Genomic DNA, 14948 nt, shown 5'->3' on the forward strand with positions numbered 1-14948 from the left:
TAGTATTGAATAAATATAAGAGTGAAAAACTCACTTTTATTTATTTAAGCCCCTTGGTAATCGAACCCGGGACCTCCAGTACGGCAGCCGAGCGTGGCGACCTACAGAGGCAGACAAAATTAAACCTGACGAGCATAATTCGTTCCAGAGTCTTACTCGTCTTGCTTCCTCTTTATAATACAAAATGCCATTTTAGTCTTTTAAATGTCCCTTCTGTCTTATGCCAATGTATAGATTTTTTTTGACCAAGCAAAAATTTACATATTCATAAGATATATGTACTCGTAAAATGTTCGACGGATAAATTTGTCAGTCTACTGGAATAATTTTTATGTAAGTCTGGAGGAAATACGTTGACTGAAAATCGCGTATAAAACTCGATGAAGATAAAAGGTCAATGACAAAATTTCACCTAAATCAAATCGACTTCAAGATTTGACTTTTTTCCAACTTACTCTTGACAAAGCTAAATTACTCGATTGTGCCTGATTGATATTTTAATCTTTTTGGGAATTGTTACATCATTTCTAGAAAAATTACATCTGGTTGAAGTTAAGTTTCACTGTCATGCGTTTTAAAAAACCTTAACGTGAGCACTTTACTCACTCAACTGTCTTTAAATACTTTATATTTAAATATACATAAATACTTTGGGTAAAAAAATTCTTGCACATAAAAACAGTCATTATACGTTGTTTAAAAAATACTTTATTGGAAAAATATTAATCCATTGAAACGTTTATAAAGATGTAGATTTGTCGTCATATACAACAAATGCGAAAATCACTATTTAAAATGAAAATATCATGATCAAAACTCTCAAGGTGTAGTGATTTGATCAATTCTAGTTGCGCTCTGTTTAATTGTTTAATTCAGCTTTCTTTCATTTTTCGTACTTTCTGGTGTCTTAAGGTGGAGACTGACCGGAGCATTTCGTCGTAACCACGTCGTAACGTAACACGTTACGATGCGAGCATTCGTAGTCAGCACAGCGAGCCGAGCGCTCCATCCATAGTTTCAGATGTTCGCTGCGAGCGGTGTTACGACGTTATGTTACGACAAAATGCTCCAGTCAGTCTCCACCTTTATCATATATCTTATACTCTTTGAACACTGAGCAATTATTCGAATATGATTTTTTCTTATATGGTAATCTTATTCTATTCCTATTTCTAGTCTCATAATTATGAACACTACTTTATACAATTTTAAATATAAAATATTTTGACCTTAGATCATTAAAAGTTGTGTTTACAAATATGGAAACGTTTTGAATAAGTATATTTCTCGTCTCTCACATTTAGATGTATTTTTTATTGTAGTATCCTCATTGCCCTGTTTTACGTTGCTTCTTACTACCTCTCTTTACAGTATCTACTCAATGAATTAGGGCCACGCAGAATTTCGCGCAATTTCTCAATTCAAACAGGAATAACTCAGAAAAAACCTTGAATAAAACAACTTTGAATTTTGTTTACACATAAACACTTTATTACACTTAAATTATGCATATATTTTCATATAAATATAGTTAGTATTTAGTATTTCCACCTTTGGCAGAAATAACTGCCTCAATTATTTTTGGCATACTTAAAATGCACTGTTTTATCATGTTTTTTATTTCTTCGTCTTCTGACCAAATTTTTTGAATATTTTTTTTTAGACAGTCTACTGTCGGATTTGGAAATGAGTATACCTTATTTTTTAACATGCTCCATACGTTTTCTATAGGATTAAGCTCCGGAGAATTTCCAGGCCAGGGGAGCAAAGGCAGATTTTTGTTAGACAAAAATTTTATTATTGATTTAGCCCGGTGGCAAGGTGCCCCATCCTGCATGAAGGTGTATGGACCTTCTTTTGGGTCGAGTGTATGGTAGAAGGGCAATAAAATTCGTTCGAGGACCTGCTTATAGGAATTGTGGTTCATTGTTCCTTCCACGAAAAACAACAGCCCAGGTAAATTGTTAATAATACATGACCATATCATTGTTGCAGGGGGGTGTTTGATAACTTTTACCACACAGGCCTCATTGTTACGTTCCATTGGTGTTCTCCTGACGAATCGACGGCTCTCTGTCACGGCTTCTAACCGGCACTCATCACTAAAGATGACCTGAAAAATAATGAAAATTTAAGTTTAATTCAAATATATAAGTTTATTTACTAAAATGATATGTTGAAAATTCAATTTAAATAAATACCTTTTTTCAATCATTTACCGAGTAAATTCGATGTAGCCTGGCCCATTTTAATCGATCCGCTTTCATTCGTGGTGTCAATTTTGGTACTTTTACAGAGCGCCTGCATTTCAGATTTACTTCGTAAAGACGTCGCCTCAGTGTTGATACCGATATATTTATACCCTCTTCTTCCAATTTTATTTTTAATGTTTTTGCTGATGCACTACGGTTTTCTAAGGCACTTTGAACGATTTTTCGATCAGTCCTCGGTGTTGTTTTTCTAATCCTACGACAGTTCTTTCGCCGATTGCTGGTGGCGGGTGACTGATTTTTTATTGATTTTGAAATTCTGTCCACTGTTTGACAAGAAACGTTTTCTTTTTTTGAAATTTCTCTATTAGATAGTATTCCTAATTTCAGTAGCATTATAACACTAGACTTTTTTTCCTCGGAAATGTCTTTACTTTTTCCCATTTTGTCCTTTTCAAAAAAAACACTTGTGTTTTTTATACTTTATGAACTAAAATTTTATACTTTATGAACTAAAATTAAAAATTAAGTTTTTTTCACAAGACACGATAACTATATAACTTCTCTGAACAAAACAACAACCAGAACTCAAGAAACTTCACTAATAAATGAGATAGGACTATTTTTTGAACTTTCAACTATCTGTCTACCTGTGCTAATTAGGGACCTTTCTCAGAAAAAGAGTTTAAAATTTTGTAAAGGCTTAAATAATCCAGGTATATTTTACATATTATTGAAGGTATTATACATGATATTAGATGTCAATAGAAAACTTTAAGTATTTATGTAAAATAAATATAATAATCCAAAAGATTTCAGAGTATTCAAAAAAATAATGGGTGGCCCTAATTCATTGAGTAGATACTGTATTTACAATTCGCACATATTAATACAATTACATTATTATTACTTGCTATCATGAAGTTTATCATGCCATCTCAACATTTAGAGCAACAAGCAATTTCTAGTCATTATGAGTTAAAATATGTCGATTTAAAGTGCTTTTTCGTGAAGATTTATAATGACATTCTGAGCAAGAAAACGGTTTTTCGCCAGTATGGGTCAGCATATGATCTTTTAATTTTCGTTTTTCTGAACATTTATAATCGCACTCTGAGCAGGAAAACGGTTTCTCGCCAGTATGAATTGTCATGTGTTTTTTTAAGTTGCCCTTTTCTAAACATTTAAAATTACACTGCAAGCAAGAAAACGGTTTTTCGCCAGCATGAGTTAACATGTGTCGTTTTAAAAGATGTTTTTGTAAATATTTACTATGACACTCTGAGCAAGAGAACGGTTTCTCTCCAGTATGAGTTAATACGTGTTGTTTGAAATCCGATGTACGAGCACATTTATAGTGACATTCTGAACAAGAAAATCGGCTCTCGCCAGTATGAGTCATTATGTGTAGTTTCAAACTGTTTTTATGTAAACATTTAAAATTACACACCGAGCAAGAGAACGGTCTCTTCTCAGTATGAGTTTTAATGTGTAGTTTCAAACTATTTTTTTGTGAACACTTAAAATTACACACAGAGCAAGAGAACGGTTTTTCGCCAGTATGAGTTAACATGTGTCGTTTTAAGAGGTATTTTTGTGAAAATTTAAAATGACATTTTGAGCAAGAATACGGTTTCACGCCAGTATGAGTTAACATGTGCCGTTTTAAAAGGAATTTTTGTGAATATTTAAAATGACACTCTGAGCAAGAAAACGGTTTCTCGTCAGTATGAGTTGCCATGTGGAGTTTTAAATTAGTTTTTTTTGAACATTTAAAAAGACACTCTGAGCAAGAAAACGGTTTCTCGCCAGTATGTGTTAAAATATGTTCTTTCAATTTGCCTTTTTCTGAACATTTATAATCACATTCTGAGCAACAAAGCGGTTTTTCACCAGTATGAGTTACCATATGTCGTTTTAAGTTTTTTTTTTGTGAACATTTAAAATGACATACTGAGCAAGAGAATGGTTTTTCGCCAGTATGAGTTAACATGTGTAGTTTTAAACTTTGTTTTTGGGAAAATGTATAATGACACTTTAAACAAGAAAACAGATTCGCACCAGCACGAACTTCAGTATAAACCCCCGTATGTAACTTCATATTCTGTTTGTTTGAATTTGAAAAGTTACTCTCCGGGCGTAGTTTTATTTTTATTTGGCGGTTAACAGGCCTATTATTAGTTATCCCTGAATATGTTGGATTCATTCCACTGTCTACCAAACCTGTAATAAAAAATAAATATTTTTAACATTAAACATATAGTAAAGTTGTCCAAGGGCCGTATTCGTCAAAAATTACAAATTTGTTTCAGTATAAAAATATCTCAATTCCATGTCGCATTGTAAATTGAAAACGTAGTGGTAGTGGGAGTAGTAGGTTGCTGGTTTAATGATCACAAAGTCTTGTCTGCGAGACGGAAGATCGACCAGTAAATTTAAATATTCTTCATCTTGTAATTTCCTTATCAGTACAGGTTGCTCCAAAGTAGTGGAAGGTAATATATGACCTGTCCTTTGTGTAGGCTTCAAGTCAAATTAAACACAGGTTTAAAAATACAATGGTTAAAGATACAGGGATGGAAATAATAAGGAGAAAATGTTTGCTACTCACTTGAGTCAGTTTCGATTCTGTTCGATGATTTCGAAGATTCTTGTTTAATGTCAAGATCACAGATATCAATCTTGGTAAATATTGCAGTGGATACCTCTTTGTACTCAAGTTTTGTTCTGGTACTTGATTCAACCTTAACGGTAGTAACATCGCCAGTTTGTACACTATTTATTTCTGGTTCTGATTTGACAAATGGAATTCTGAGGAGAAAATGGTCTCTTTTTGTATAGGAGTGACCAAAATCATTATCGGGTTCGCTTTTCACCGTTAATAGATCGGATGCGCCTTCTCTTGTAAGTAGATTATCAAAGTCTTCATTTTCTGCATTAATTTCTTCTTCCACAGTATTGGGAGTACCCTCGTCTATATTTTCTGGTTCATTCTTGACGCTCACTGCAGCGAGCTCCATCTCTTATTCAAATCAACTCGACATGGGCACAATAGAGCCTTCGTTTCTATTAGTTACTAATGGCCTGTAATTATAGATCATAATTTCATGTGAAGTATGAGAGAGTTCCGTCATAATATTTTATATTTATATAATATTTGGCTAATTTGTAAAGTGACGTTTTGACAAAATATCGTCTCAAGGGCGCTTAACATTTTTTTATTGATTATCTTACAGTGTTATTCATATACTAAATATTATGCTGTCGTGTCATTTGTCTAAACATTGACCAAAAAAATCCATATCCAGTTACGGAATCAACATTGAAAAAACGTGAAAGGTGAATTTTTTGTAGTATTCTATTTTTTTGTACAAGAGGAATACTAGTGTTTTTATAACATTACACAGATATTTTAATTTAAAACTATCTTTGTAGACAGCGGCTCGTTCTTAATATAACAATGTTTATATATGTTTTATCAAAGTACAAATTTTTAAAAACGGCGATGACTCTACTTTGCTCTCCAAAGAATACTAGTTAAAAATTAAAGTTTTTTTCTAAATCGCCGGACGCCGACATATTGACAGAATAATTTAAACCTACTAAACTCTCTCCACGTACGTTCACTTCGATCGTATCATATAAAATTACATGAATCGGTCTAGATGACAGCGACAGCCACCCCTCGAACATAAAAGCGACAGCAACAATTAGCCCCACCACGGTCACCGGTGGTCTCGAAACATACTACTTCAACTCAGCATTTTACTGTATTGCATTTTTTTTAAATTTTATAACCTTATAGAAAAATTCGAATCAATTTTTATGTGAAAAGCATTGCTTTTAAATTTCAGTACAACAGAAATATTACGGCTATTGATTAAAAAGTGAGACGCAATTTTCAATTCCCTTTAGGAATATTGAATGCTGGAAATATAATTCTAAATGTTGCCAGCAATCCCAGAAACTCTACCAACTACTATAATAATAAAAATATCTAAACAATTTAGGTACGTACTTAGATACGTCTAACGTAGCAAAACGAAAAAATGGAACCGATATGTTCGAAAAAAATAGAACCTATAATTTTTTTATTAATGAAATAAACGAGAGTTTTTGGGTTTTGGTAGTAAATATAGGTATGTTTATTTTTTTCTTTCTTTATACCAATAATGTCTTGACGCATTACATTGCATGTGCCACTATATAGATTTTTTTTATGACCAAGCAAAAATTTTCGTATTTGTAGGATATGCTTTTAGTTCCATCTAAAATTTTCGATGGATTAATTTGACAAAGTCCATTGGATTTTTTTGGTAAGTCTGGACGAAATACGTTGAATGAAAGTCGCATATAAAACGATGACAGAATTTCACCTAAATTAAATCGATTTCAGCTTTTGGCGTTTTTTGACATAACTAAATTAATAGATTTATATTATCCACTGACACTTCGTGATGGATTTGCATTTTTTAATATATAATTAGATTGGTTTTAATCTAATAATATATTAAATAACTAAATTAACAATTTCTTGACATAACTAAATTATTCGATTGTGCCGGATTGGCATCTTAATGTTTTTGGGGATCGTTACATCATAGAAGAATTTACATCTGGTTGAAGTTAAGTTTCACTATACTGTAATTCGTTTTAAAGAAACGTTAGCGCGTGACCACTTTTCTTACTCAACTGACGACTTTTTTTAATTTTAACATAAATACTTAGGTAAAAATTTGCTTGCACACATTAAAAGTAATTATACGTTGTTTAAAAATTAATTTATTGGAAAATATGCATATATTGAAATGTTTTTAAAGATGTAGATTGGTCGTTTACCATCACATAAAACAAATACGAAAATCACGATTTAAAATTAAAATATCATGGTCAAAATGCTTAAGGCTAGGACCAGACCTAAAGTAATCTTACGAAGTGCATAGTTTCGCGGTTCTTTAGTAGTAGAAAATTTACCTAACGCCTTACGGACTATTTGATCAACACTAGTTGCACTCTTGTTTTCATTAATTTTTCGTACTTTGTGGTATCTTATCATACATCTTTCACTCTTTCACTCTTTAACACTGAGCAATTGTTCGAATGTGATTTTTTCTTATATGGTAATCTTATTCTATTCCTATTTCTAGAGTCGTAATTATGGACACAATTTTAATAATTATATTTGTCCGCATCTGTAGTGTAATGGTCAGCACGCTCGGCTACCGTTCTGGAGGTCCCGGGTTCGATTCCCAAGGGAGTGAAAATAAATATAAGTGATTTTTTCACTGTAATATTTATTCAATATTATTACCCTGGACTGGTACCTGAAGCGGAGGGCAGATCACCTTTCCTTCATGTGTAAACGATCAAGATAACACTGCGTTTATATGACGCAGTGCTCTATGCATCATTGGGGTGCGGATAAGGGTTTTTTTTTACTTATAAAATATTTTGGCATTAGATCATTAAAAGTTGTATATACAAATAAGAAAACGTTTTGAAAAAGTATATTTCTCGTCTCTTAAATCTAGATGTATTTTTTTATTGCACTGTTTTACATAGCTTCTTACTACCTTTTTTTACAATTCACAGAAATTAATAAAGAAGAGTTGTCGCCAGTTAAGAATGCCAAATTCTCATTAGGTGACCATTGTGAAAAAATATAAATATATTAGTTTATTTTAATCATTATTGTATATTGGCACCAGGATAATAAATAATAATGCAACAGTGTAATAGACGTCTGATTTTTTTGTCTGAGAGATGCGTTTAATATAAAAACGCAGACGATATAAAAACAGATTCAGAGCAAAGGAACATTTAAACAAAGTATTTTAATTTATAAGTTTTAATATAAATATAAAAATAATAAATAAATGAAATAATGAATATCTCAATGAGTAAATGTTAAGTATATATATATATATATATATATATATATATATATATATATATTTTTTTTTTAAATAACATTTAAAAAATATTTACATTGCTCAATATATTTAAAAATTATATTTTTACTTCGTTAATGATATTAATACAAACATATAATAATTACCTCCATCAACGCTTCACGTTTATTGTGAATGTTTTTGGTTTGTCCCTTCCTTGTCTTTCCCAACTTCGAAACTTTAGACATGGTCACTGTATTTAAACAGACGTGCAGCCAATCAAAACGCGTGATTTTACAACTACATTTACACGCTGGCATAAAACACTAACGATTTCTTAAGTGTTAGTTTGGCATTCTAATGTGGCGACCAGTATACTACTTCATTACTTGCTATTATGAATTTAATCATGCCATCTCAACCTTTTGAGCAAAGAGCCATTTCTATTCATTATGAGTTAAAAGATGTCGAATTAAAGTCCGTTTTCGTGAAGATTTATAGTGACATTTTGAGCAAGAAAACAGTTTCTCGCCAGTATGACTCAGCACATGATCTTTTAATTGTCGTTTTTCTGAACATTTATAATCACACACTCAGCAAGATAGCGATTTCTCACCAGTATGAATTGCCATATGTTTTTTTAAGTTGCCCTTTTCTAAAGATTTATAATTACACTGTAAGCAAGAAAATGGTTTTTCGCCAGTATGAGTTAACATGTGTCGTTTTAAACCATTTTTAATTGAACATTTGAAATCACACACTGAGCAAGAAAATGGTTTCTCGCAAGTATGTGTTAACATGTGTCGTTTTAAACCATTTTTAATTGAACATTTGTAATCACACACTGAGCAAGAAAATGGTTTCTCGCCAGTATGTATTAACATGTGTCGTTTTAAGAGGTATTTTTGTGAAAATTTAAAATGACATTTTGAGCAAGAATACGGTTTCACGCCAGTATGAGTTAACATGTGCCGTTTTAAAAGGGATTTTTGTGAATATTTCAAATGACACTCTGAGCAAGAAAACGGTTTCTCATTAGTATGAGTCGCCATGTGTAGTTTTAAACCATTTTTAATTGAACATTTAAAATCACACACTGAGCAAGAAAACGGTTTCTCGCCAGTATGTGTTAAAATGTGTTCTTCTAATTTACCTTTTTCAAAACATTTATATTCACATTCTGAGCAAGAAAGCGGTCTGTCACCAGTATGAGTTATCATATGACGTTTCAAGTTATTTTTTTGCGTAAATTTAAAATTGCACACTGAGCAAGAGAATGGTTTTTCGCCAGTATGAGTTAACATATGTACTTTTAAACGATGTTTTTTGGAAAATCTATAGTGACACATTAAACAAGAAAATGGATTGGTACCAGAACGAACTTCAGTATGAACCCCAATATGTTAACTTCATATTCGGTTTGTTTGAATTTGAAAAGTTACTCTCTGGGAATAGTTTTATTTTTTTTCGACGGTTAGCAGGCCTATTATTAGTTATCTCTGAATATCTCGGATTTATTCCTTTGTCTAACAGACCTGTAATAAAAAATAAATCATTTCTTAACATTACACACAGAATGTTGTCTAAGGACCATATTCGTCTCAAGTTACAAGTTTGCTTCAATATACAAGTATCTCAAGTCAAGTACTGTGTTTAAAAATATAATAGTTTTAAGATACAGGGATGAAAATGATAAGGAGAAAATGTGGTGTTACTTACTAGAGCCAGTTTCGATTCTGTTCGACGAATTCAAAGATTCTTGTTTAATGTCGATTTCACAGACATCAATCTCAGTAAAGATTGCAGTGGATAACTCTTTGCATTCTAGTTTTGTACTGGTACTTGGTTCAACCTTAACGGTAGTAACATCGCTAGTTCGTATAATATTTATTTCTGGTTCTGATTTGACAAGTGGAATTCTAAGGAGACAATGGTCTCTTTTTGTATCGGAGTAAGCAAAATCATTATCGGGTTCGCTTTTCACCGTCAATAGATTGAATGCGCCTTCTCTCGTAAGTAGATTATCACCGTTTTCATTTTCTGCCTTAATTTGTTCTTCCACGGCAAAGGGAGTACCTTCGTCTATATTTTCTGGTTCATTCTTGACGCTCACTGCAGCGAGCTCCATCTCTTATTCAAATCTACTCGACATATGCACAATGGCGCCTTTGTTTCTTTCAATTACCAATGGCCTGCAATTGTAGAACATCATAATTTCATGTGAAGTATTAAAGTTTTCCATTGTTCAATATTATGTTAATATAATATTTGGCTAATTTGTAAAGTGACGTTTTGACAAAATATCGTCTCAAGGGCGCTTAACATTTTTTTATTGATTATCTTACAGTGTTATTCATATACTAAATATTATGCTGTCGTGTCATTTGTCAAAACATTGATCACAAAAATCTCTATCCAGTTACGGAATCAACAAAAACAACTGCATTATGTATAAGTATAAAGTATACGAAAGTAAAAGGTAAAATTTTGATAGATTTCTCTTTGTGTATAGGAGGAATACTAGTTTACCATTACATTAGACAGAATGTTTAATAAAAACCGTCTTTGCAGGCCTTAGCGGCCCGTTCTTATTATAACAATGTTTACATATCTTTTATCAATGTACACATTTTGAATAACGGCGATGAGTTAATACTTAGTTCTCCTAAGAATACGAGTTTAAAAATTAAAGGTTTTTCTAAATCACCGGACGCCGACATATCGAGAGAATAATTTAACATAATAAACTTTCTCTGCGTACTTTTTATTCGATCGTATCATATAAAATTCCATGAATCGATCCAGATGACAACGGCTGTCACCCTTCGAACACAAAACGACAGCAACAACCAGCAACTCCACCACGGTCACCGGCGGTCTCGAAACATACTATTCAAACTCAGCATTTTACTGTTTTGCACTTTTAATTTTATTGAAAAGGTCGAAACAATATTTAGGTGAAAAGCCTTTATATTTGAGCAGAGCAGAAACATTACGTTTTACACCTATGTTGCCAACGGTTCCAGAAACACTGCCAGAAAGTAATATTGTAATAATAAAAGGTATCTTAACAAGGTAGGTACCTACCTAGATAAAATAAAAGTTTTGTACTGACATTTCTTGCAAGAACTACATTTAAAAAAATAAATTAACAACTTTTATGTTTTTTCCACATAAACTTTATTTGACCAGCGACTACGCTATGTCTGATGATGTCGGTTATGACGTAACCCTGTCGCTGGTCAAATAACATTTATGTGGAAAAAATGTATTTATGTTATTCTACCTACATAAGTCTACTTTGGTAGAACAAAAAAAGTGGACATGGTTGAATGTTATGAAGTATTTCAAATAGTCAAAATAAGATTTGATTAATGCTAGTACCTTTTTATTTATATTTTTGATTCTGATTTCTTCTATTTTTCGTATTTTGTGGTATCTTAACATAAATTTTTAACGCTTTTAGCACTTTGATTTTTCCCGTGTGTTGGTAATATTATTCTATTCCTATTTCTAGTTTTGTAATTATGGACGTCTCTATCGAAAAAAAATACTTATCATATTTTGGCGTTAAATCATTAACGACAGTCTATACAAATATGAAAACGTTGTAAACAAGTATGTTTTTTATTTGCGTGTATTTAATCTAGTTGGATTTGATTTTTTCTTTGTATTATTCTAATTGCTTTGTTTAACATGCAGCTTCTTACTTTATTTAATTAAATTATACTACTATTTTTATGTACAATTCACAAATATGAATAAAGCTACTGCTTCGTGACTTGCTTTTATGAATTGAATTATGCCGTCTCAACCTCGCTCTCCGCGAACACTTAAAATTGCAATCTGAGCGAGAGAGTTGTTTCTCGCCATTATGAGTTAAAAGATGTCGATTTAAAGTCCTTTTTCGTGAAGATTTATAATGACATTCTGACCAGTATACGGTTTCTTGCCGATATGAGTCAACATATTATGTTCTTTCATCTTCCCCTTTTCTGAACATTTATAACACATTCTGAGCAAGAAAACGGTCTCTCACCAGTATGAGTTGCCGTATGTTTTTTAAGTTGCCTTTTTCTGAACATTTACTTCATTAAACAAGAAAACGGTTTCTCGCCAGTATGTGTTATCATGTGTCGCTTTAAAAAGTGTTTTTGCAAATATTTACAATGACACTCAGGGCAAGAGAACGGTTTCTCGCCAGTATGAATAAACATATGAAATTTTAAACTGACACTCTGAAAAAGAGAGCGGTTTGTTGTTGGCATGTATTGCCACGTGCAACTTTAAATTTCCTTAACGAGCACATTTATAATGACAATCTGAGCAAGAAAATGGTTTCTCGCCATTATGAATAAACATATGATATTTTAAAGAGCCTTTTAGTGAACATTTATACTGACATTCTGAGCAAGAATATCGTTTCTCGCCAGTATGAGTCGACATGTGTTGTTTTAAATCCGATTTGCGTAAACATTTATGATCACATTCTGAGCAAGAAAATCGACTCTCACCAGTATGAGTCATCACGTGAAGTTTCAAACTATATTTATGTGAACATTTAAATTTACACACCAAGCAAGAAAACGGTTTCTCGCCAGTATGAGTTAGCATGTGTATTTTTAATCATTTTTTGCGAGCATTTAAAATGACACTGTACAAAAGAACGGTTTTTCGCCAGTATGAGTTAACATGTGTCGTTTTAAAAGGAATTTTGGTGAATATTTCAAATGACATTCTAAGCAAGAAAACGGTTTTTCGTTAGTGTGAGTTTATTTGAACATTTAAACTTTGACACACTGAGCAAGAATATATATAAAATATATATATATATATATATATATATATATAAATATATATATATATATATATATATATATATATATATATATATATATATATATATATATATATATATATATATATATATATATATATATATATATATATATATATATATATATATATTTATATATATATATATATATATATATATATATATATATATATATATATATATATATATATATATATATATATATATATATATATATATATATATATATATATATATATATATATATATATATATATATATATATATATATATATATATATATATTTATATATATAAATATATATTTAAATATATATATATATATATATATATATATATATATATATATATATATATATATATAAATATATATATATATATATATATATATATATATATATATATATATATATATATATATATATATATATATATATATATATATATATATATATAAATATATATTTATATATATTTATATATTTATATATATATATATATATATATATATATATATATATATATATATATATATATATATATATATATATATATATATATATAAATATATATATATATATATATATATATATATATATATATATATTTATATATATTTATATATAAATATATATATATATATATATATATATATATATATATATATTTATATATAAATATATATAAATATATATATATATATATATATATATATTTATATATATATATATATATATATATATATATATATATATATATATATATATATATATTTATATATATAAATATATATTTATATATATATATATATATATATATATATATATATATATATATAAATATATATATATATATATATATATATATATATATATATATATATATATATATATATATATATATATATATATATATATATATATATATATATATATATATATAAATATATATTTATATATTTATATATATTTATATATATATATATATATATATATATATATATATATATATATATATATATATATATATATATATACATATATATTTTTATATATATATATATATATATATATATATATATATATATATATATATATATATATACATATATATTTATATATATATATATATAAATATATTTATATATATATATATATATATATATATATATATATATATATATATATATATATATATATATATATATATATATATATATATATATATATATATATATATATAAATATATAAATATTTATATATATATATATATTTATATATATATATATTTATATATATATATATATATATATATATATATATATATATATATATATATATATATATATATATATATATATATATAACGTGGTAATATTTTCCTTTTGAAAAGTGTAAATAATATGTAAAGTGGGTGTATAATAATAAAATAAACAATGTGTTGCTTTGTAATTAAAGTTTATTCTTAATTTATCTTTATAATAATTTTTATATCTATCTATCTATCTATCTATCTGATTCTGCCAGTTAATAATATTATCGGAAGTCTTTTGTTTTATTCTGAGCGACGCATGCGGCATCTGGTGGTAGAACTGTTTTATGTAGGTACTATTTGTAAGTACTTAATAAAATGTATAGGTAGGTACCTAGTTATTTTATTACATCTCCCCCCTTGGGGATTAAAATTCATAGTAAAATTTTCACTCGTCCTCCGGATCATCTTCTTGTAGTGAAGGGACTGGTATAAGTTTAGTGATATGATAAAGTTTTTTTTTTTTTCTTTCTTTCTTTTTTTTCCTTCTTTTTTTTCTTTTTTTTTTCTTTCTTGTTTTTTTTTCTTTCTTTCTTGTTTTTGTATTTTTTTTTTCTTGACCCTTTTAAAGTAGACACAGTTTTTTTCAATCCATTTGTTTTTTTCTTTTGAATTCCTTCATTTTTATTCAGATCTCTTAAAGTATCTTCTAATATAACCAAATGTACAACTTTTAATTGTTCATCTGCATTTTCATT

The 14948-nt window shown here is 28.9% G+C and overlaps 2 protein-coding genes across 3 annotated transcripts; both read right to left on the bottom strand.

The window, feature by feature from the left end:
- Positions 1-700: 700 nt before the first annotated feature.
- LOC148301144 (uncharacterized) lies at positions 701-8071 on the bottom strand. 2 transcript variants are annotated; one of them, XM_088273770.1, is made up of 3 exons: positions 5814-8071; positions 4822-5294; positions 701-4433 (listed from the first exon to the last, which is right to left on the bottom strand). In XM_088273770.1, the coding sequence occupies exons 2-3, from the start codon at positions 5228-5230 to the stop codon at positions 3175-3177; spliced, it is 1668 nt and encodes a 555-aa protein (XP_088129896.1). In that variant the 5' UTR covers positions 5231-5294; positions 5814-8071; the 3' UTR covers positions 701-3174. The 2 variants fall into 2 exon arrangements, with proteins under 2 accessions (XP_088129896.1, XP_088129895.1); XM_088273769.1 differs by having other exon boundaries at positions 4822-8071.
- A 113-nt stretch (positions 8072-8184) lies between these two features.
- Positions 8185-11134, bottom strand: LOC148301145 (uncharacterized). Its single transcript, XM_088273771.1, has 3 exons — positions 10863-11134; positions 9821-10293; positions 8185-9636 (listed from the first exon to the last, which is right to left on the bottom strand). The coding sequence occupies exon 3, from the start codon at positions 9448-9450 to the stop codon at positions 8695-8697; it is 756 nt and encodes a 251-aa protein (XP_088129897.1). The 5' UTR covers positions 9451-9636; positions 9821-10293; positions 10863-11134; the 3' UTR covers positions 8185-8694.
- Positions 11135-14948: the final 3814 nt, after the last annotated feature.

The sequence above is a fragment of the Brachycentrus maculatus genome, unplaced genomic scaffold (genome assembly GCF_059751285.1).
Source record: "Brachycentrus maculatus isolate JH-2025_06_01 unplaced genomic scaffold, ASM5975128v1 h1tg000602l, whole genome shotgun sequence".
In the NCBI taxonomy this organism is placed as follows: Eukaryota; Metazoa; Arthropoda; class Insecta; order Trichoptera; family Brachycentridae; genus Brachycentrus; species Brachycentrus maculatus.

What these genes read in the sequence shown, in the direction of transcription:
- LOC148301144 (XM_088273770.1), bottom strand. Translation starts at nt 5,230, where the DNA reads ATGGAGCTCGCTGCAGTGAGCGTCAAGAATGAACCAGAAAATATAGAC. An exon ending in CAGAATCGAAACTGACTCAA is followed by an intron (nt 4,434 to 4,821) that starts GTGAGTAGCAAA and finishes TTTTTATTACAG; the next exon opens with GTTTGGTAGACAGTGGAATG.
- LOC148301145 (XM_088273771.1), bottom strand. Translation starts at nt 9,450, where the DNA reads ATGTGTCACTATAGATTTTCCAAAAAACATCGTTTAAAAGTACATATG.